Source organism: Leucoraja erinacea, chromosome 30 (genome assembly GCF_028641065.1).
Source record: "Leucoraja erinacea ecotype New England chromosome 30, Leri_hhj_1, whole genome shotgun sequence".
In the NCBI taxonomy this organism is placed as follows: Eukaryota; Metazoa; Chordata; class Chondrichthyes; order Rajiformes; family Rajidae; genus Leucoraja; species Leucoraja erinaceus.
Window position 1 is genome coordinate 4,568,230 of NC_073406.1, and position 20,080 is coordinate 4,588,309.

Below are 20,080 nucleotides of genomic sequence, written 5' to 3' on the forward strand. Positions count from 1 at the left end.
CTGGTTGCTCACTCAGCTGACAATGGCATGTCATGACAGTAAATTATCAGCTGGCTATTTAATGATTACAATGGTCAGAGGCAAACATGACCTCGTCTTTACTTGACATTGGGCATCTTCCAGCAGGAGCATAAACCATCTGATTTGTTTCCCCCCCACTGGCTTATGCTTGCTAATCTTATTGCAAATATTTCATTATTGCTCTGATTGGGATCAGACAACTCAGTCTATTTCAACAAGAGAGAATTTTGTTCCTGCTCCCGGTGGAACCCGAATGTAAAAGCTAGAAGTGTGTTAGAATACTAACCACGACAAAGTGGTTTTCTTAATAGTCTTCACATCCACCATCTTAATCATCCATTCCTTCCACCACTGGTGCTCAATAGACAATAGGTGCAGGTGTAGGCCATTCGGCCCTTCGAGCCAGCACTGCCATTCAATGTGATCATGGCTGATCATCCCCAATCAGTACCCCGTTTCTCTGGGAGCTCCGGATTTTCACCCACATACCAAAGACAAGCAGGTTTGTAGGTTTATTGGTTTCAGTAAATTGTCCCTAGTGTGTAGGACTAGATCTAGTGTATGGGTGGCCACTGTCGCTGTGCCATGTGGCCTGTTTTAATGCCGTCTTGTCTAAAACTAAAACTCTCTGTTATCAGACTTTTGAATGGTTCTTCCATAAGGTAAGATACACATTTTCCAACCTAGTTCATTACAAACATTGGACCTTTCCCCTGGAACTGTTGTGCTACAATGCTAAGAAACTATATTCCGCACTTTGATATTTCTGTCTTTGCTCAGATTGTTGCACTTGTGTTTGGTTCGATTGCTTTCATGTATGGTACTACCTGATTTGATTGAGTAGCACTCATAAGGACATAGGTGATAGGAGTAGAATTAGGCCATTCAGTCCATCAAGACTACTCTTATCATTCAATCATGGCTGATCTATGTCTCCCCATAGCTTCCAGCACTTAAACAAAATTGCAGGAAGATTGTTCCCGATGTTAGGGAAGTCCAGGACAAGGGGTCACAGCTTAAGGATAAAGGGGAAATCCTTTAAAACCGAGATGAGAAGAACTTTTTTCACACAGTGAGTGGTGAATCTCTGGAACTCTCTGCCACAGAGGGTAGTTGAGGCCAGTTCATTGGCTATATTTAAGAGGGAGTTAGATGTGGCCCTTGTGGCTAAAGGGATCAGAGGGTATGGAGAGAAGGCAGGTACGGGATACTGAGTTGGATGATCAGCCAAAAACTCAGCGGGTGCAGCAGCATCTATGGAGCGAAGGAAATAGGCAACGTTTCGTCCCGAAACCCTTCGGGTTTCGACCCGAAACGTTGCCTATTTCCTTTGGGTTTCGTCCCCATTTGAGGCCAGTTGAGGCCAGTTCATTGGCTATATTTAAGAGGGAGTTAGATGTGGCCCTTGTGGCTAAAGGGATCAGGGGGTATGGAGAGAAGGCAGGTACGGGATACTGAGTTGGATGATCAGCCATGATCATATTGAATGGCGGTGCAGGCTCGAAAGGCCGAATGGCCTCTACTCCTGCACCTAATTTCTATGTTTCTAAAAGCTTTTCACTGTATCTCAGTACATGTGGCAATCATAAACTAATTCTGAATGAACAAGGGCAACGCACAAATGGAATCCACACCATCCTCACGTTCCTCTCCAAGTCTTGGGCCATCCCGATGGACATGGAAAGCTTAATCTTTGTAGTTCAATTTCCCACAACGTTTTAGATACATTGACAATGAGAAGCGTATGCATTGTGGAGGTTTGAGAAGAACACCATCTTCATCTCAAAGGGCAAGCGAGAGACAATAAACACAGAACGTCACCCATATCTCAGGAACAGCTAAGACGTTTAAGAAGGAAGCGATTATCTGACTCGTGCTCACTTTAAGGTCCAGAACCACAAAATATCTTTACTGCAGTAGCTGATCACAAGATGACAAATATCTGGGGACCCGGACGCAAAGATATTGCAGGATCTATTTGGTCTCCAGTATAAGAGTCATTGTAATCATTCTCCATGTGAATCCCCAGAGATGGTGGATTGGACAAACCAGCAAAAAAGATCTATTTCCAGATAGTTCTGCCTAGCTACTTCCTGAAAGACTTCCAGTCCCGTTTTGCACTTTAAAAACACTTCCCGCTGTACATTTTTTCTGTATTTTTTTCTTTTAACTTGTCCTTTCTTGTCTCCGTTTCTTCCCCTTAAATTGCCTCCTTTTCCTCTCAAAGGAGCCTTTTTTATTAACAGTAACGAGGAATCTGATAACATTTTGTGTGGCAATGTAAAATTGTAATTAGTGGCCAATGTAATTTAGATGCTTCAAGTGGACAATTATACAAAGCAACACAGATCACAGGGAGCATTCACCAATTCAAATATTTCTGGCATCCCATAAAGTACAATTCTTGCTTTACTTTTTATTAGCTACTCTTAAATATAACAACATATTCAATGGGGAGACAGTACTAAATAGAGAATAATACAAGAGGTAGAACAACCTCATCCACTGATGAGCATCAGACACAGAATAACTTGCACCTAAACTCCAGGCTTCCTTATTGCACAACCACACACTAGTTTTGTGAATTGCTTTGTTGGATTTTTGCTTGGTCATATTTAGACAGGTACGTGGAGAGGGTAGGTTTAGAGGGATATGGGCCAAACGCAGGCAGGTGGGACTAGTGGAGATGGGGGCATGTAGGTCGGAGTGGGCAAGTTGGGCCGAAGGGCCAGTGTTCATGTTGTATAACTCAATGCCTCTAGTCTCTCACCTTGAGCTCAGACCTCATACATATATAATCATAATAGTCATTTATTAGCCAAGTATGTTTTGCAACATACGAGGAATTTGATTTGCCATACAGTCACACCAAGAAAGAACAACAAGATAGGTAAATAATTTTTTAACATGAGCATCCAACACAGCGACTCCCCCACATTCCTCACTGTGATGGAAGGCAAAACATCTTCAATATTCATCCCTTCTTTGTTCTCCCGTGGTCGGGGCACTCCAACCTTCCGTTGTTGGGGCGATCTTGACACCGGGTCTTGGCTGGTCGAACCTCCCGCGACTTGGACCTTCCCTACGCCAGTCTCTACACAAGCCGGCTAGGGACGCTCGGAAACACACTCAGCCCCCCCAACATCACAGTGGTCTACGGATGCGCTTCCCCCAAACATGTCCACACACAGACTTTGTAATAATGGAGCCCCAATGATGGTTTGAGTTCCCAAATCAAGTGTGGCAAGAGTCATAGAAACATAGAAATTAGGTGCAGGAGTAGGCCATTCGGCCCTTCGAGCCTGCACCGCCATTCAATATGATCATGGCTGATCATCCAACTCAGTATCCCGTACCTGCCTTCTCTCCATACCCCCTGATCCCCTTAGCCACAAGGGCCACATCTAACTCCCTCTTAAATATAGCCAATGAACTACCTCAACTACCCTCTGTGGCAGAGAGTTCCAGAGATTCACCACTCTCTGTGTGAAAAAGGTTCTTCTCATCTCGGTTTTAAAGGATTTCCGCCTTATCCTTAAGCTGTGACCCCTTGTCCTGGACTTCCCCAACATCGGGAACAATCTTCCTGCATCTAGCCTGTCCAACCCCTTAAGAATTTTGTAAGTTTCTATAAGATCCCCTCTCAATCTTCTAAATTCTAGAGAGTATAAACCAAGTCTATCCAGTCTTTCTTCATAAGACAGTCCTGACATCCCAGGAATCATTACAAGAGTGTACATGCGATCGAACAGCAAATTATATGGCAAATTAATAACAGTATTAATAACACTAATAATATTTACCTACCTAGAATTTCATTCCGCAGCTCCTCCAAAATAACATACATATCGTCAGTGTCCACATAATACAGGCGATTTTCTGTTGGTTTACTAGCAGCAGCCTTCAACTCAATGTAGTTTCCCCTGCCTGTGCTAACAATGAAAACTGTAACCCCAAGGTCCTTCAGGAGCTGGATGGGCTTTGATATGTCATCCGATGACACCCCATCGGTCAGCCAGACCAGGACCTTTGGGACATCTGGTCTGCCTCCTGCCTTCGCTGTGAACATGGTGTCTTTGGCATGCATCAACGCCTTGCCAGTGTTGGTATCTCCAAGTTTCTGCTTCATGTTGAGGAGGGCCCACTGCATAGCAGGGTTTGACGTATACTGATCAAATTCAAATTCCACTACGGGGTCATCGCTGACTTGCACAAAGCTGATCTGCACATCCTTTGGGCCAATGGTGAATGGCTTCAGTAAGTCAACAACAAACTCCTTCAACCCAGTGAATTCATAAGGCAAGATACTTCCAGAGCTGTCCATCAGGAAGAGGAGGTCTCCCACCGCATCGTCTATAACGTGCTCAGCCCCTGGAGGAATGGGAGAAGACAACAGGTTATATCACTAACAGCACATTGAACCCTATGGTTATCTAACCACTGCTAGATAGAAGAGAGACAACAAATGCTGGAGTAACTCAGCGGGTCAGGCAGCATCTCTGGAGAAAAGGAATAGGTGATGTCAGTGGGGTCAGGGCCAAAACTTTCTTCAGACCCTTCTTTTGAAGAAGGATTTTGACCCAAAACTGTATCCCTTTTCTCCAGAGATGCTGCCTGACCTGTTGAGTTACTCCAGCATTTCGAGTCTATCTTCAGTGTATCCAGCATCTGTGATGAAGCCGAATTTTAGTTAAAAATATAAGAAGATATTAAATTGGCTTCTGGGCTAGCTTACAGCTTATATTTAGTGTCAAATTAGGCTTTCCTCAGGTTGCGGTGGGTGAGATAATAAATCCTATAACATTGTCTCACAAGTGAGGAAGTGACAGAGAGAAGCTAGAGATATCTTTGAAGTAAGATGCCATAAACCAAATGACCAATGTTTATGGAGGAGGATGCGATAGAGGAAGAGAGACATAGCTGGTCACATCTTTGAAGCAAGAGGCAATAAAGCAAATGGCCAATGTTTTTAGTATATGTTGTTCCATGTAAACAAAAGGTTTGATGTGATGCATTCTTTGGAAACCTTTTCCAGTACCTCTGACCATGACTAATGTCTGTGGAATGTGCTAAGGGGACAAAAAAAACATATTTAAGGCAATGTAATTCTGTTGTTAAGAGAAGATGACCGAGGACAGTTGAGTGTCTACATTGGTCACTTAGCTGGAATTCTCGCTCCCTTCCATCGGCCGATGTTAAGTAAAGTTTTGAACTGGTCTACCAAACAGTTTGTGTGGTGTCTGTTTATTAAGAAGCGAACCTGGTTTAGTAGTTAAGATAAGTAGCTTTTTCATCTGCAGTGCCTTCCTACACATTTGGCGTATTTAATCAGGACTCGGAAAAAGATGCCCAGAATGTTTTCAGCTCTTAGGAAATTGTATTAAAAAGAAAGGCTCACGTTTATTTTTGTGGAAGAAAATTCCTGTTACTTGGAAGGACACCACGAGCTTAAGCTTAGATTAATCTTACATTCCCCGTCTTGGATATGTTGATCTGTCAATTAAATCTATCTAGAAACCTTATTCCCCTATTGACCGTGCAAAGTACTGTATCTCCAGAGAACATCCAATTTCCCCTCAAATATGGGAACAAACTGTATGGTTTAAAACTTATGAGTTTAGCCTTTTCCCTTGTAGTTACTACTATATTCTGTTGTGCTGAAGCAAAGTAAGAATTCCGTTGTCCTATCTGGGACACGAGACAACAAAACTCTCTTAAATCTTGAATTCAAATATCATTGTACCTTAATTGGAGCATGTGACAATAAATGTGAACTTGAACTATTATGTTGAGCTTCGTCTTTTACAAAATCAACAACCACAACACGATGTAAATAACCTGTTCTGCTCAAGATCAAATATTTAATCATTTTGGAACATTATATATAACCATATAACCATATAACAATTACAGCACGGAAACAGGCCATCTCGGCCCTACAAGTCCATGCCGAACAAATTTTTTTCCCCTTAGTCCCACCTGCCTGCACTCATACCATAACCCTCCATTCCCTTCTCATCCATATGCCTATCCCATTTATTTTTAAATGATACCAATGAACCTGCCTCCACCACTTCCACTGGGAGCTCATTCCACACCGCTACCACTCTCTGCATAAAGAAGTTCCCCGTCATATCACCCCTAAACTTCTATACACTTATAACAGACAAAAATGTCAGGCTCAAAGCTTTCTCAAAATAAACTTCTTCTTGCATATTGCGTGCTCAGCCTAAAATTGTAGGACAACTTGTTCTATTTGATCCTGCACGCCGGGTTGATTGCATTCGTCAAGACAGGGCGGACCACGTGAAGGTTGCAATCTCCCACCCCACAAAATAAACCGATGTAACGGAAGTGACAGCATCTTGTTCGCTATTCTATATATCTGCAATTACCAATCCCCATCAAGCTAACAGGACCAAATGAAAAGTAATACAGCAAATTACTTTGTGAATGAGACTTTCTACTTTTCTCTCAGCCTCAGACGCTCCAGAGAAAGAAAACAAATATTTATTTTTGTCCCCCATTGTATTTTCACTTTGCTGAGCACAGAATCCAAGGCCTTTCTAATGTATAAATAGGCCGTGGTTGGTCAGGGAGGTCCTGCTGTCTCTGTAGTTGGCAGGATTCGAACCAAGATGGGAATTTCTGGTCCATCACCTTAATCACATGGCCAGGCCTACCACACCCTCCATGTACCCTCCCTCACTGTCCATCTTCAAATCCACCCTAAAAACTCATTTTTATTCTCTGGCTTTCGACACTGGCTGAGACATTGCTCCTGTTTTTAGTGCTTTTAATGTCTTTTAATTTTTACTGTTTTATAGTCCTTTGTTTTACGGTTTTTAATGGTTTGTAATAACTTCTTGTCCATGAGTTCTCATGTACAGCACTTTGTGGCAACTGTAGTTGTTTAAAGTGCTTTATAAATAAAGTTATTATTATTATAGGATTCGTTTTAAAATTCTTTTATTTACTTTTAAATCCCTAAGTGGTCTTGCCCCGTCCTACCTATCTGAGCTTCTTCACCCTTATTCGCCCTCCCGCTCTCTCAGGTCAGATGATCAGCTGCTCCTGATTGAGCCAAAGACTAAGCGGAAGCTCAGAGGGGACCGTGCCTTTGCTGTGTCGGCTCCGAGATTGTGGAATGAATTGCCTCTGCACGTTAAACAGGCCCCTTCTCTAGCTGTTTTTAAGTCGCTCCTGAAGACATATCTATTCTCCATGGCCTTTGTAGACCAGTGAGGTGTTGAATTGTTTATTAATTTTATTTGCTTGGTTTTGCTGTGTTGTTCGTACTCGTGTTTTATGTTTTTTTAATTTATTGTTTGGATTTTTGTATGTAATTTATGCGCCTCGTGTTAGTTGTATGTTCTGTTGTTCTGCCTGTTTTTATGATGTCTTGCTTGTTTTCTTTTTTCTGTACAGCACTTTGGTCAGCTTTGGTTGTTTTTAAGGTGCTTAACAAATAAAGTTATTATTATTATTAATATTATAAACATCACATCGCAAGCATTTGTTTATACTCTGTTGGCTGTAGGAAGGCCAAATAAACTTATCCCTCCACTGCACTCTCCCCCCCCCCCGATGTCAGAGTCAAAGTCATAGCCCCCGGCTGGCGATGGCGATTGTCCCGCGGCCATTGAAGCCTTCGCAAGCATTTGTTTATACTCTTGTTGGCTGTAGCATGGCCCCCTTCTCCTAAATTGCAGGCGGTTGTTGCACATTTCCTGCTTCTGAGCATTATAGACCTGCTCCATCGTGAACGACTCTCTTCCTACATACACTGAGCAATCCTTTAGCACTGCTTTAAACTGATAGCTTATTTTATGTACTCAAGCCAACAGCCCATCAACCTGCTGCCACTTTGGAAATCACTGCTGACACTAAAACCTGGCAGCTGTTTGGGTTTGGTGTGTGTGTGTGTGTGTATATGTAATGTTTGCAAAATGGGAGTTGAAGGCAGCATAAAGCTTGCAGCCGAGATAAAATTGAAATATGTAATAAGTTGTGTGATCATCAGGAGTACCAAAAAAACAAAACTGGGTGGATTCCCAGGCGTGTTTTGGGACTTGCTACTTAAGCCACTTAATGGAAAGATAATTGGTTCCAAGGAGCTGGTTTAAATGCACGATAAGTGATTGCATTGTACTTGGTGTATAATAACACACCATACACTCGACATGAGATATCTGACTGTGTACATAGCTGATCAGTGATTTCCCCCACCCTCAGCACCTGTGCAAGCACAGTTACTCAACACCACACTATTTGGTTAAGAAGGAACTGCAGATGCTGGAAATTCGAAGGTATACACAAAAAAAAAAAAAATGCTGGAGAAACTCAGCGGGTGCAGCAGCATCTATGGAGCGAAGGAAATAGGCAACGTTTCGGGCCGAAACCCTTCCGGGTTTCGGCCCGAAACGTTACCTATTTCCTTCGAGTTTCGGCCCGAAACGTTGCCTATTTCCTTTGCTCCATAGATGCTGCTGCACCCGCTGAGTTTCTCCAGCATTTTTGTCTACCACACTATTTGTCATTGATCCCTGTTTAACCGACAATCACTTGGGGATACCGTCACTTTAAAGAAGTTGGCTTTAAACAAAGTACTTATTGATTACCCATTTGGTCCTACGACAGGTCTTTCACGGAACAAAGTTCCCGTAAGTTCGATAAAACTATATCATCACAGTCACCTTTTTAATCATTCATTATAATTAATCCTTGCATACCAAAGACATGCGCTCTGTAAAATTGCCTCTCGTTTGTAGGGAGTGGGTGAGAAGGTGGGATGGCATAGAACCAGAGTGAACGGGTGGTCAATGATCAATGATTAATTTATTAACATATTGTTGCTCAACATAACACCTTTAAGGATATCCCACTTGACCTCCTTCTGAGTGTTAGTCACAGTATGGACTCTGTGGGCAGAAGGGCCTGTTTCCATGTTGTATCTCTAAAACCCAAAAAGATTATTTAGATTATCTAGATACAGAGTAAAGTTCTTTCTAAGCTGGTCCAATTTTACTCTTTGATATTCGACTGTTCCCATGTGGAATTTCTGAGGTACAGATTGCACTGATTTTATTTGCGACATCATAAATTTTAAAGAAGTATGCACTGTGTATTTTTTTCTGTGATTGCCAAGGTACTTCACATTCTGTGATGTTCACACAGGCATGGAGTAAAGAACAAGGCGGACAGTTCATCCTGTTTTAGTTTATACATCTTTTTTTTTTTTTTTTTTTTTTTTTTTTTTTTTTTAGAAGTAAGCACAGTCATATGGCACCAAAGTGCCTAATATATATTTTCATAATACATTTTATGTACAACTTCTTTTTTTTTTGTTACATTGAAAAAAGATGAGAATAAGAAAAAGAGGTTAGATAGTAAAGGATAGAAAAATGTGAAATATATAGTGTGTGAAGAAAGAAAACGAGTAAATGAAGAAAGTTGAGAGAGAAAATAGTGAAAAGAAAAGGAGATCATTATTTATAGTCTTGACCAACCCTCGTCCAGTCCTGAAACAGTTATTTTTTACAATTGTGTTGCACCATATGATTCCAAAAAAACGACGAATGGAGACCAACTCGTTATGAATTGGTCTGATTTATCCATTAGGAGGAATCGCATTTCCTCAAGATGAGCGGTGTCCAACATACTTGCAATCCACATTTTAAGCGTTGGTATTGATGTACCCTTCCAAAATTTAAGTATTAATTTTTTTGCTATTATTAAACCATAATTAAGGAATAGATTTTGAGATGTGTTCAATTTATTCCCATCTTCCATTACACCAAATATAATCATTTCAGTATTAGGTTCCATTCTTGTCTTGAATAATTTTGTAAGTATTTCAAAAATATCATTCCAAAATCTATAAAGTTTTATGCAGGAAACTAAGGAGTGTGTTATAGTTGCCTTTTTGGGCTAGACATTTATCACAAGTGGCGGATATATTTGGATAAAATTTGTTCAATCTTGTTTTTGAATAATATAATCTATGTACAATTTTAAATTGTATTAGATTATGTCTTACATTAATTGAACATTTGTGAATATATATCAGGTATTTTTCCCATTTAACCTTCGTAATTTTTATCATTAATTCCCGTTCCCACTCTTCTCTAAGTACCTCTGTCGATGGTAGGTCTATATTTAGAATACTATTATATAAATAGGATATTAATTTTTGTGAGTCAGCTTCAATATTCATTGCTTCTTCCAATAAGTCAGGAGTTACTTTTTGATATCCTTGTATATATTTTTTCACAAAGTCGCAAATCTGAAGATATTTAAAATATTGGTTGTTTTTCAATTTAAATTTTATTTGTAGTTGTTGGAATGATAGTAGGTTTTCTGTTTCGTACATATCCCTGATCCTTCTAATTCCGAGACTTTCCCATTGGTTATATGTCTTATCAATAAGAGATGGTTTAAATAAAGGGTTATTCGCAATTGGCATTAACAGTGATAGATTTCTTAATTTTAAAGATAATTTTATTTGTTTCCAAATTCTTATTGTACCATATATAATTGGGTTCTTCTTATATATTGTGTTATTCAGTTTTTTGGGGGAAAAGAGGATCGTTCCTATATTACAAGGATGACAATCCTCCTTCTCCATTTTTATCCATTCTGTCTGTTGTGTAGAACTATCCAACCAATAAATCATATTCTTAATATGCACTGCCCAGTAATAATACATAAAATTCGGAAGTGAAAGTCCCCCGACCTCTTTTGGTTTACATAAGTGTTTTTTACATCCTTAAATATCCTAAACTTCCTTCACAGGACAATAATACCTTCATTGCTTCCGAAATATTTCCCTACAAATCTGCTCCCAATGTTGGTCTATCTTTGTATAAAGAAGAATATTTCTACATTTATTTGTACTTGTTTGAAAACATAAGAGTGGTGAATCTCTGGAACTCTCTGCCACAGAGGGTAGTTGAGGCCAGTTCATTGGCTATATTTAAGAGGGAGTTAGATGTGGCCCTTGTGGCTAAGGGGATCAGGGGGTATGGAGAGAAGGCAGGTACGGGATACTGAGTTGGATGATCAGCCATGATCATATTGAATGGCGGTGCAGGCTCGAAGGGCCGAATGGCCTACTCCTGCACCTAATTTCTATGTTCTATGTTTCTATAAACCAACTTAAGTGATTTCAAATGGCACTTTCATTACTAAAAGGCCAGTATGTTCCAAGTTTTTCTCAAAAGACAACTAACACCAACGGATCGGTGAAGTCACTTGGAACTGCAGACACTGGAATCTTGAGCAAAGCACAAAGTGCTGGAGGAACTCAGAGAGTCAGGAAGCATCTGTATGGGGAATGGACAGGTGACGTTTCGGGTTTGGACCCTTCATCAATGGATCAGTTTAGTGGCTCTTTGTTGCTGCTGCGTCTCGTGTCTCAGGCCAGAAGTCAAATACAATCTTCAATGGGGCAATCTGACCAGAACAAGATTCTATTCGATTCAATTCTATTCAACATTAATGTCATTGCACAAATACGAGTATGGGTACAACGGAATGCAGTTTAGCGTCAGTCCATAGTATAGTGCAATATAGAAATAAAAATAAAAATACAGAATAATCAAACAATAATCGAACAATGTGGACGGAGAGACTGGAGAAGTCTATCGGCGGGACTCCGAGTTCAGCAATGTGATGGTATTATTGTAGAAGCTGTTCCTCATCCTACTGGTACAAGGACTGAGGCTCCTGTACCGGCTCCCTGATGGGAGGAGGGCAAACAGTCCATGGTTGGGGTGGGAGGGGTCTTTAATGATCTTCCCGGCCCGTCTCAGACACCGTTTTTGGTGGAGGGCATCCATGGCAGGGAGCTGGGCACCGATGATGTACTGCGCGGTTTTCACCACCCATGCAATTTAATCGACGTGCTTGACTGATTTTACCATCTTGTTGAATTGACTTTATCGAATGTTGCTGAGTTTGGCAGATATTGGTGGATTTCATTTTAGCATTAGGCTGTAATTTAACATAGTGATATTAAATTTCCCCACCCATTCTATTTTCCACTCCAGTGACGTATATGGAAAAAGTCAAGCATGGTGTATCATAGTTTTTGCCACTTTACTAAACTGTACAAAAATAAAATGACTTTATGGAACATTGAATCCACTGAGAATCGTGGGTTGTTTCAGCTTCTTGAGCTATTGAACAGACATCTTTGAGTATTTGCTTTCATTTTGCATGTAGTCATTTACATTTGACTACATTTAAAAAAGAATAATTCAGCTAAATCTCTCTTGTCAATATTTTTCATCATTTGTTAAGATTATCTATCAAGATTTTGCTTCATTTGCTTTTTAGTTGCATTTGTTTAGATAAATTTTTTTGAATGTATTAACATATTTAATCGATGCTCAGCGTAGCACATTTAAGGATATCCCAATTGACCTCCTCCTCAGTGTTGGTCACAGAGTCACAGAGTTACAATTTTTTTTTAAACAGGCTCGGTGACATGTGAGGCAATTTACCGGGGACCTATAATCCACAATTTTGTAAAGGGGCTGTCCCACTTCGGCGACCTAATTGGCGAGTTTAGAAGAGTTTAGGAGAGTTTAAAAAAATGTCATGTTGGAGGCCTCCTTCTCCCTCCTTCGACCTCTCTTCGACTATGATGCAGACTATCTACGACTACCTTCGACTACCTTTGACTACCCTCGATTACCTACGACTAACATGCCGACCTACTACGACTAAACCTACGAGTAAAAAAGTATCGATTTTTTCCATGGCGACCTTTTTTTACTCGCGGGCATTTTTCAACGTTGAAAAATACGCCGCGACCCAACTGAGGCCTCGAGTACACGGGGACCACTCTCGAGCATGAAGGAGAGTTACAAAAACCCCCAAGGACCTCGTGTCGCACATGCTGCGAGTATGAGTCGGGGACAAACTCGCCAGAACTCGCGGATTAGGTCGCCCAAGTGGCACAGCCCCTTAAGTGTCTTTGTGATTTGACAGGAAACTGGAGGATTGGGGGCAGGCAGCATCAGACCCGAGTCACTGGAGTTGGAAGACAGCAGCTCCAGTAGCCGCGACACTGTGCCTCACCAAAGCAACCTATTGTTCAGTAGGAAAGAACAGCAGATTCTGGTTTAAATCGAAGGCAGACACAAAATTTTGGAGTAACTCAGCGGGACAGGCAGCATCTCTGGAGAGAGGGAATGGGTGATGTTTCGGGATTTTGTGTGTACAACCTATTGTTGAACAATCCATTGAATTGTGTTAATTATAGGGTTTTTTAAAATTCATAATGACATTGAGTGTAATTCTTCCTTACTTGTTCCTCTGCCATTTGAACCACATCATTGATGACTCGCATAAAGCTTGAGTTAACATGAAAGACACAACATGCTGGAGTAACTCAGCGGGGCAGGCAGCATCTCTGGAGAGAAGGGATGGGTGACGTTTCAGGTCGAGACCCTTCTTCAGACTAGTCGGGGGAAAGGGAAACCCTCGTTTCTAGAATTATTGATGTTGAAGAAGGATCTCGACCCGAAAAGTCACCTATCCATGTTCTCCAGAGATGCTGCCTGACCCGCTGAGCATTCCAGCATTTTGTGTCCTTTCATTCATGTTGAAGTTTGCTCCTTCTCCAAGAGTTAACCATGAACACCAATTCCTGCCTGGCTGAAGTCTGGGAATGAGGTCTGTAGAGAAGGGCAGAAAATCCAGTGACAAGACAATAGACAATAGGTGCAGGAGTAGGCCATTCGGCCCTTCGATCCAGCACCGCCATTCAATGTGATCATGGCTGATCATCCCCAATCAGTACCCCGTTCCTGCCTTCTCCCCATATCCCCTGACTCCGCTACTTTTAAGAGCCCTATCTAGCTCTCTCTTGAAAGCATCCAGAGAACCCGCCTCCACCGCCCACTGAGGCAGAGAATTCCACAGACTCACCACTCTCTGTGAGAAAAAGTGTTTCCTTGTCTCCGTTCTGAATGGCTTACTCCTTATTCTTAAACTGTGGCCCCTGGTTCTGGACTCCCCCAACATCGGGAACATGTTTCCTGCCTCTAGCCTGTCCAAACCCTTAACAATCTTATATGTTTCAATGAGATCCCCTCTCATCCTTCTAAACTCCAGAGTGTACAAGCCCAGCTGCTCCATTCTCTCAGCATATGACAGTCCCGCCATCCCGGGAATTAACCTTGTAAACCTACGCTGCACTTCCTCAATAGCAAGAATGTCCTTCCTCAAATTAGGGGACCAAAACTGCACACAATACTCCAGGTGTGGTCTCACTAGCGCCCTGTACAACTGTAGAAGGACCTCTTTGCTCCTATATTCGATTCCTCTTGATATAAAGGCCAACTTTCTTGATATAAAGGCCAATATCCGCTTTCTTCACTGCCTGCTGTACCTGCATGCTTACTTTCATTTCACTGCACATCTCGTATGTGTAGGTGACAAATAAACTTGACTTGACTTGACTTGACTTGACTTCATAGACTGATGAACAAGGACCCCCAGTGCTGCTCATTTATGTTATCCAGAATAAATTTGAATGCCAATGTTCGTCAATGTTGATTAAGGAGTATAGGTGATTATTGTTATCGAAGGGGGGCATTGAAAAAAAATCAGAGGGGGTTATCGATAATCAGCTTCTGACACCGTTTTGTTTTCAGCAGAGGCGGAAGCTTCCATTGAATGAAGGGATATTTGTAATTCGACGCACTGAACAGTACCATCCAGCTCAATACAGTGTGTGCGCATTCCAATGTCGCACGAAGGCATCGCCAAGACAATGGGCCACTCAGTTAATAACTTGCGTGGAGCCAAAAACAGTACGAAACTGGGGAGATTAATGTCGATTAAGACTTCGTTGCCAGGATTCCAGCACAGGAGCTCAAGCATTTCCAATTATGTTGAAACCGGTTAAAGAGTTGCTTTTTTTTTAAGCATTACAACCAGGGCCCGATGTAATACGAGGTGAGATGCAGTTACTGGGCAGTGGTCACTATATCAATTCATACTAAAGGATCAAACACCCGAATGCACCATCAGCGAATTGCCGGGGTTTTTTTTTTTAAAGACATCTTGTTTCTATAACGAGAAGATGCTCCAAGTGGCCTTATCCTCCAGCATAACCTCCAGCAAGCAAATCCCGAAATAGTCTACAGGAAGGAAAGCAGGCGGGCCGAGCTAAGAATGGATCAAGTGCCGTGTTAATATCCGCATTTCAAAAATACTCTCAACAGCAAAGCGATTGACGACAATGACGATGGTCTCGGTTCATGGAATTTAGGTCAATTGGCCATCGGCAGATGTTCACAAGCATTGCCACCATGCTGGAGTTTTGCCAAAGTGACCACGCCGGTGCACAGCCACGGGGAAACGTGCACCCACCCACCGCCCGCTGCTGTAAGTGTCAGTGGATGTTGCCGACTTGTCACAACCAACACCAAATCCCCGTCGGAACCAGGGAACCAGGTACCCGGCCGGTGGGCAGCAAAGGGCTGGGAGAATGAGAGGATCAGAGAGGGTCCAGTTGTTGTTCTCGTCTCCTAGAATTTTGACAGAGGCATGACTAGAACGTTTATATATAGAAACATAGAAACATAGAAATTAGGTGCAGGAGTAGGCCATTCGGCCCTTCGAGCCTGCACCGCCATTCAATATGATCAGGGCTGATCATCCAACTCAGTATCCCGTACCTGCCCTCTCTCCATACCCTCTGATCCCCTTAGCCACAAGGGCTACATCTAACTCCCTCTTAAAAATAGCCAATGAACTGGCCTCAATCTGGCTTCAAATAGGGCCGAAACCCAAAGGAAATAGGCAACGTTTCGGGACGAAACGTTGCCTATTTCCTACGCTCCATAGATGCTGCTGCACCCGCTGAGTTTTTGGCTGATCATCCAACTCAGTATCCCGTACCTGCCTTCTCTCCATACCCTCTGATCCCCTTAGCCACAAGGGCCACATCTAACTCCCTCTTAAATATAGCCAATGAACTGGCCTCGACTACCCTCTGTGGCAGAGAGTTCCAGAGATTAACCACTCTCTGTGTAAAGAACTTTCCCTGATTTCTCCTTTGAAAACATAAAAATACAGGAAAAGGCCGTTCGGCCCATCATGCCCGTTCTGCCATTCACCGAGACCATGGTTGATTTTAAGCCTCTGTATTAATCCCATATCCACCCATTCCCTTAATAACTGTCCTGAATACACATTGCTGTGGCCTCCACAGCCCTCCAAGGTAGAGGGGTCCACCATCTTTTGAAGAGAGACCCTTACATTGACGATAGAACTGTACAGCACAGAAACAGGCCCTTCGGCCCACAATAGGTAGGTCGAACATGATGCCAAGTTAAGCTAATCTCTTCTGCCTGCATATGATCCAAATCCTTCCATTCCCTACATATGCATGTACCCATCTAAAACACGTCAACGCCCCTATCGCACCTGCCTCCACCACCATCACAGGCAGTACGTTCCAAGCACCCACCACTCTTTGTATAAGAAAAACTTGCTACGCATATCTCCTTTAGAAGTTGTCCCTCGCACCTTAAAGCCATGTCTTTTAATCTTTCTCATTCCCACCCTGGGAAAAATATTTCCATTCTCATACCTGCCCTGAATGGGGAAACTCCCCAGTGCGAGCCAGTACAGTCCCAGCCACTGTATTTACTCCCTCGTGGCCAGCTGGGAACATTGTGTCTTTCAGTGAGATCACGTCTCAATTCTTCTAAATCTACCCAGAGTACGGCCATTGTCTGCTGAATTTCCCCCTCAAACACCAGACCTTCAATTCCAGGCATCAAACTGGTGACCTTCTGCTGCACCCTCCCATCCTCCCACCACAAATATATCCTCGATCTGTGACCGTACTTGTGTTCCACTGATGTTCCAGATGATGCAGCAGGGCTCGGTGCAATGGGAGCAAGGGGTACCCACACGTTTACATAGAAACATAGAAATTAGGTGCAGGAGTAAGCCATTCGGCCCTTCGAGCCTGCACCGCCATTCAATATGATCATGGCTGATCATCCAACTCAGTATCCCGTACCTGCCTTTTCTCCATACCCCCTGATCCCCTTAGCCACAAGGGCCACATCTAACTCCCTCTTAAATATAGCCAATGAACTGGCCTCAACTACCCTCTGTGGGAGAGAGTTCCAGAGATTCACCACTCTCTGTGTGAAAAAAATTCTTCTCATCTCGGTTTTAAAGGATTTCCCCTTTATCCTTAAGCTGTGACCCCTTGTCCTGGACTTCCCTAACATCGGGAACAATTTTCCTGCATCTAGCCTGTCCAACCCCTTAAGAATTTTGTAAGTTTCTATAAGATCCTCTCTCAATCTTCTAAATTCTAGAGAGTATAAACCAAGTCTATCCAGTCTTTCTTCATAAGACAGTCCTGACATCCCAGGAATCAGTCTGGTGAACCTTCTCTGCACTCCCTCTATGGCAATAATGTCATACGTAACTCCTTTGGCAATAAAGATCAATATAAGTGTGTGTGTGTGTGTGTGTGGGTGGGGAGGGGGTGGGGGGGGGATGTGGAGACAGCAGCTTTTCTACACAGACAGCAGTGGGTACCTGGAACACTGTGGTAAGGTGGTGTAGGCAAATATGATTGTAGTGTTTAAGAGGCTTTTTAGATATGCAATGGATATGTGGGGGTGGAGGGAAATTGATCTTGTGCAGGTAGAGGAGAGATTAATTTGGTATCATGTCCAGCACAGATATTGTGGGTCGAATGGTCGGTTCCTGCACTGTGTTCTACGTTCTGTAATGATTCGCAGCTGAGCCCGTGCATAAACAGCTGTGTGCCAACAGTCAGCATCCTCTGGACACCAACACTTCTCAATTGTTTCCCATTTAATAACACTCAGCATTTATACTTATTCTACCAAAGTGGATAATCACACATAATCCCACATTATATTCCATCTATCATAACCTTGTTTTTCTTTAGAAGCCTTCACATACCCTCCCCACAACTCACAATGCCACATTGCTTTGAATCAGCAGCAAACCTGGATATGTTATACTTGATACCCTCATCCAAATCAGTGAAATAACTCGTGGACCACTGAGGCTCCAACACTATACCCTTGGCAGTACTCTGCTCACAGTCTCCCTTGCAATCTATTTATTCCCAAATGTAAATCCATTCGCCAATCCTCAAACGGTGCCATATATAACCAGTGGTTCTAAACTGTGTTTAAGATATCACTTGTGGGAAGGAGTTTCAGATGCTGGTTTAAACCAAAGACAGATACAAAAAGCTGGGGTAACTCAGCGGGACAATAGACAATAGGTGCACGAGTAGGCCATTCGGCCCTTCGAGCCAGCACCACCATTCAATGGGATCACGGCTGATCATCCCCAATCAGTACCCCATCCCTGCCTTCTCCCCATATCCCCTGACTCCGCTATCTTTAAGAGCCCTATCTAGCTCTCTCTTGAAAGTGTCCAGAGAACCGGCCTCCACAGGCAGCATCTCTGGAGAGAAGGAATGGGTGAGGTTTCGGGTCGAGACCCTTCCTCAGTTCTAATGGTTGGGAGTTTATCAATGTATTAAAGTTTCTTAAGAGTTCAAGAACCGTCTTAAAGTCCTCATTCATACAGGGCGAGTTGGGCTCAGATTTAAAAGTCTTCGATTTCAATGTTCATACTCTCGGCTGAGAAAGAATACGCCATCAGAATACCTCAGTAATACAGAGAGAGAGCGGCGTTAGAGCAACAACCCCCAAGAACGACACAAACAACTGGAGCATCTCTGGAGAGAATGGATAGGTGATGTTTCGGGTCGAGACAGCATCCCGTCTATACCGCTGAGTTACTCCAGCTTTTTTTTTGTTGTTGTCTACGGTTTCAACCAGTTCATTCTTACACGCTCTAATCCCCAATAATGTAATCTGAAAAACTGCCATTGCCATAATTAAAAAATATTGAAGTAAATTCCACAACTCGCCTCCCCCGAGGTGGAGGAGGCTCCTCACTCTGGGTGGAGGTGACATTCTCAGATTTCAGCTTCAGGTGGAGACTTTACACTGTTTGGCAAAGTCTCAACAAGGGACCCAAAACTCCCACATGTACTAACTCCGAGGCCAGTCTGCACTCGGGGAAAGTTTGCACCTGCCCGTTTCAAAAATGCACATTAAGACAAAAAGAATCCGCGAAAGAAAATGCGCCTTACATTGGGATTTAAGTGAACGCACTTTTCCCCTTCGTACACAGTCGCTGTGTGGGACTTCAGCGAGTTCAGAAAACCATCTATGTGTTGGGGCTGCTGGTGTTTGCCTTTGGAGGGTGAAATGTGGGGTCCCCCGCTGACTCACTCACTCACTCACTCACCTGCGCTCAGGACATTGCTCTGGAAAACCCAAAGGACTCGCAGCAGAGAGTGCAGCAGACTGATGGCTCTCAGTGCCTGCATGGCGGCTGCCGCTCCCGACTCTCTCTACTACACCCTGGTGTCTCTTTGCTCATATTATTCCCAGTAGTCCGGAGGTGGAAGTGTGGACCGAGGAATGGAGCACGTTCCAAATCGGCTGGTTCACTCGGCGCTGGCTGACTCAGATCCGCATTTGTTCTCAGCTTCGCGAATCCTTGCGCTCAGGCTATGACTGGAAGCGATTCAGGGGGGACGCTGCGATCCGATCTCTTTCTGGTTCAACTTCTAAACACCGCGTCACCACAAGGTTGGCACGGTGCCTAACTGGGGGAGAACAAAACTCACACAAGAACTAAACTAAAGGTTAACCGTCGCGTAACTAAGTGTTGATATGAGATAGACAAAAGTGCTGGAGAAACTCAGCGGGTGCGGCAGCATCTATGGAGCGAAGGAAATAGGCGACGTTTCGGGCCGAAACCCTTCTTCAGACGTGTTACAATGGTGGCATGGCAAAGGATACAAAGGATTACAGCTAAAATAATACTGAAGATGATTCACTTGAGGTATGGGGAATTAAGCAAGGAACCAACAAATGTTTACATTGAAGACAGCTTATGAAAACTATTCATCCAATTATAAATATGTTTTCCAAGTACAAGGATATTTAATAAA

At 42.9% G+C, this 20,080-nt stretch overlaps 1 protein-coding gene across 1 annotated transcript in view; it reads right to left on the bottom strand.

The window, feature by feature from the left end:
* Positions 1-19,869, bottom strand: part of vwa1 (von Willebrand factor A domain containing 1) — a 39,179-nt gene extending 19,310 nt beyond the window's left edge. The window contains exons 1-2 of the mRNA XM_055659186.1: positions 19,369-19,869; positions 3,829-4,392 (exon numbers count right to left, since the gene is read on the bottom strand). Coding sequence (XP_055515161.1) covers positions 3,829-4,392; positions 19,369-19,450 — 646 coding nt within the window. The 5' untranslated portion in view covers positions 19,451-19,869. The remainder of the gene's footprint in view (positions 1-3,828; positions 4,393-19,368) is intronic.
* Between the last annotated feature and the right edge of the window lie 211 nt (positions 19,870-20,080).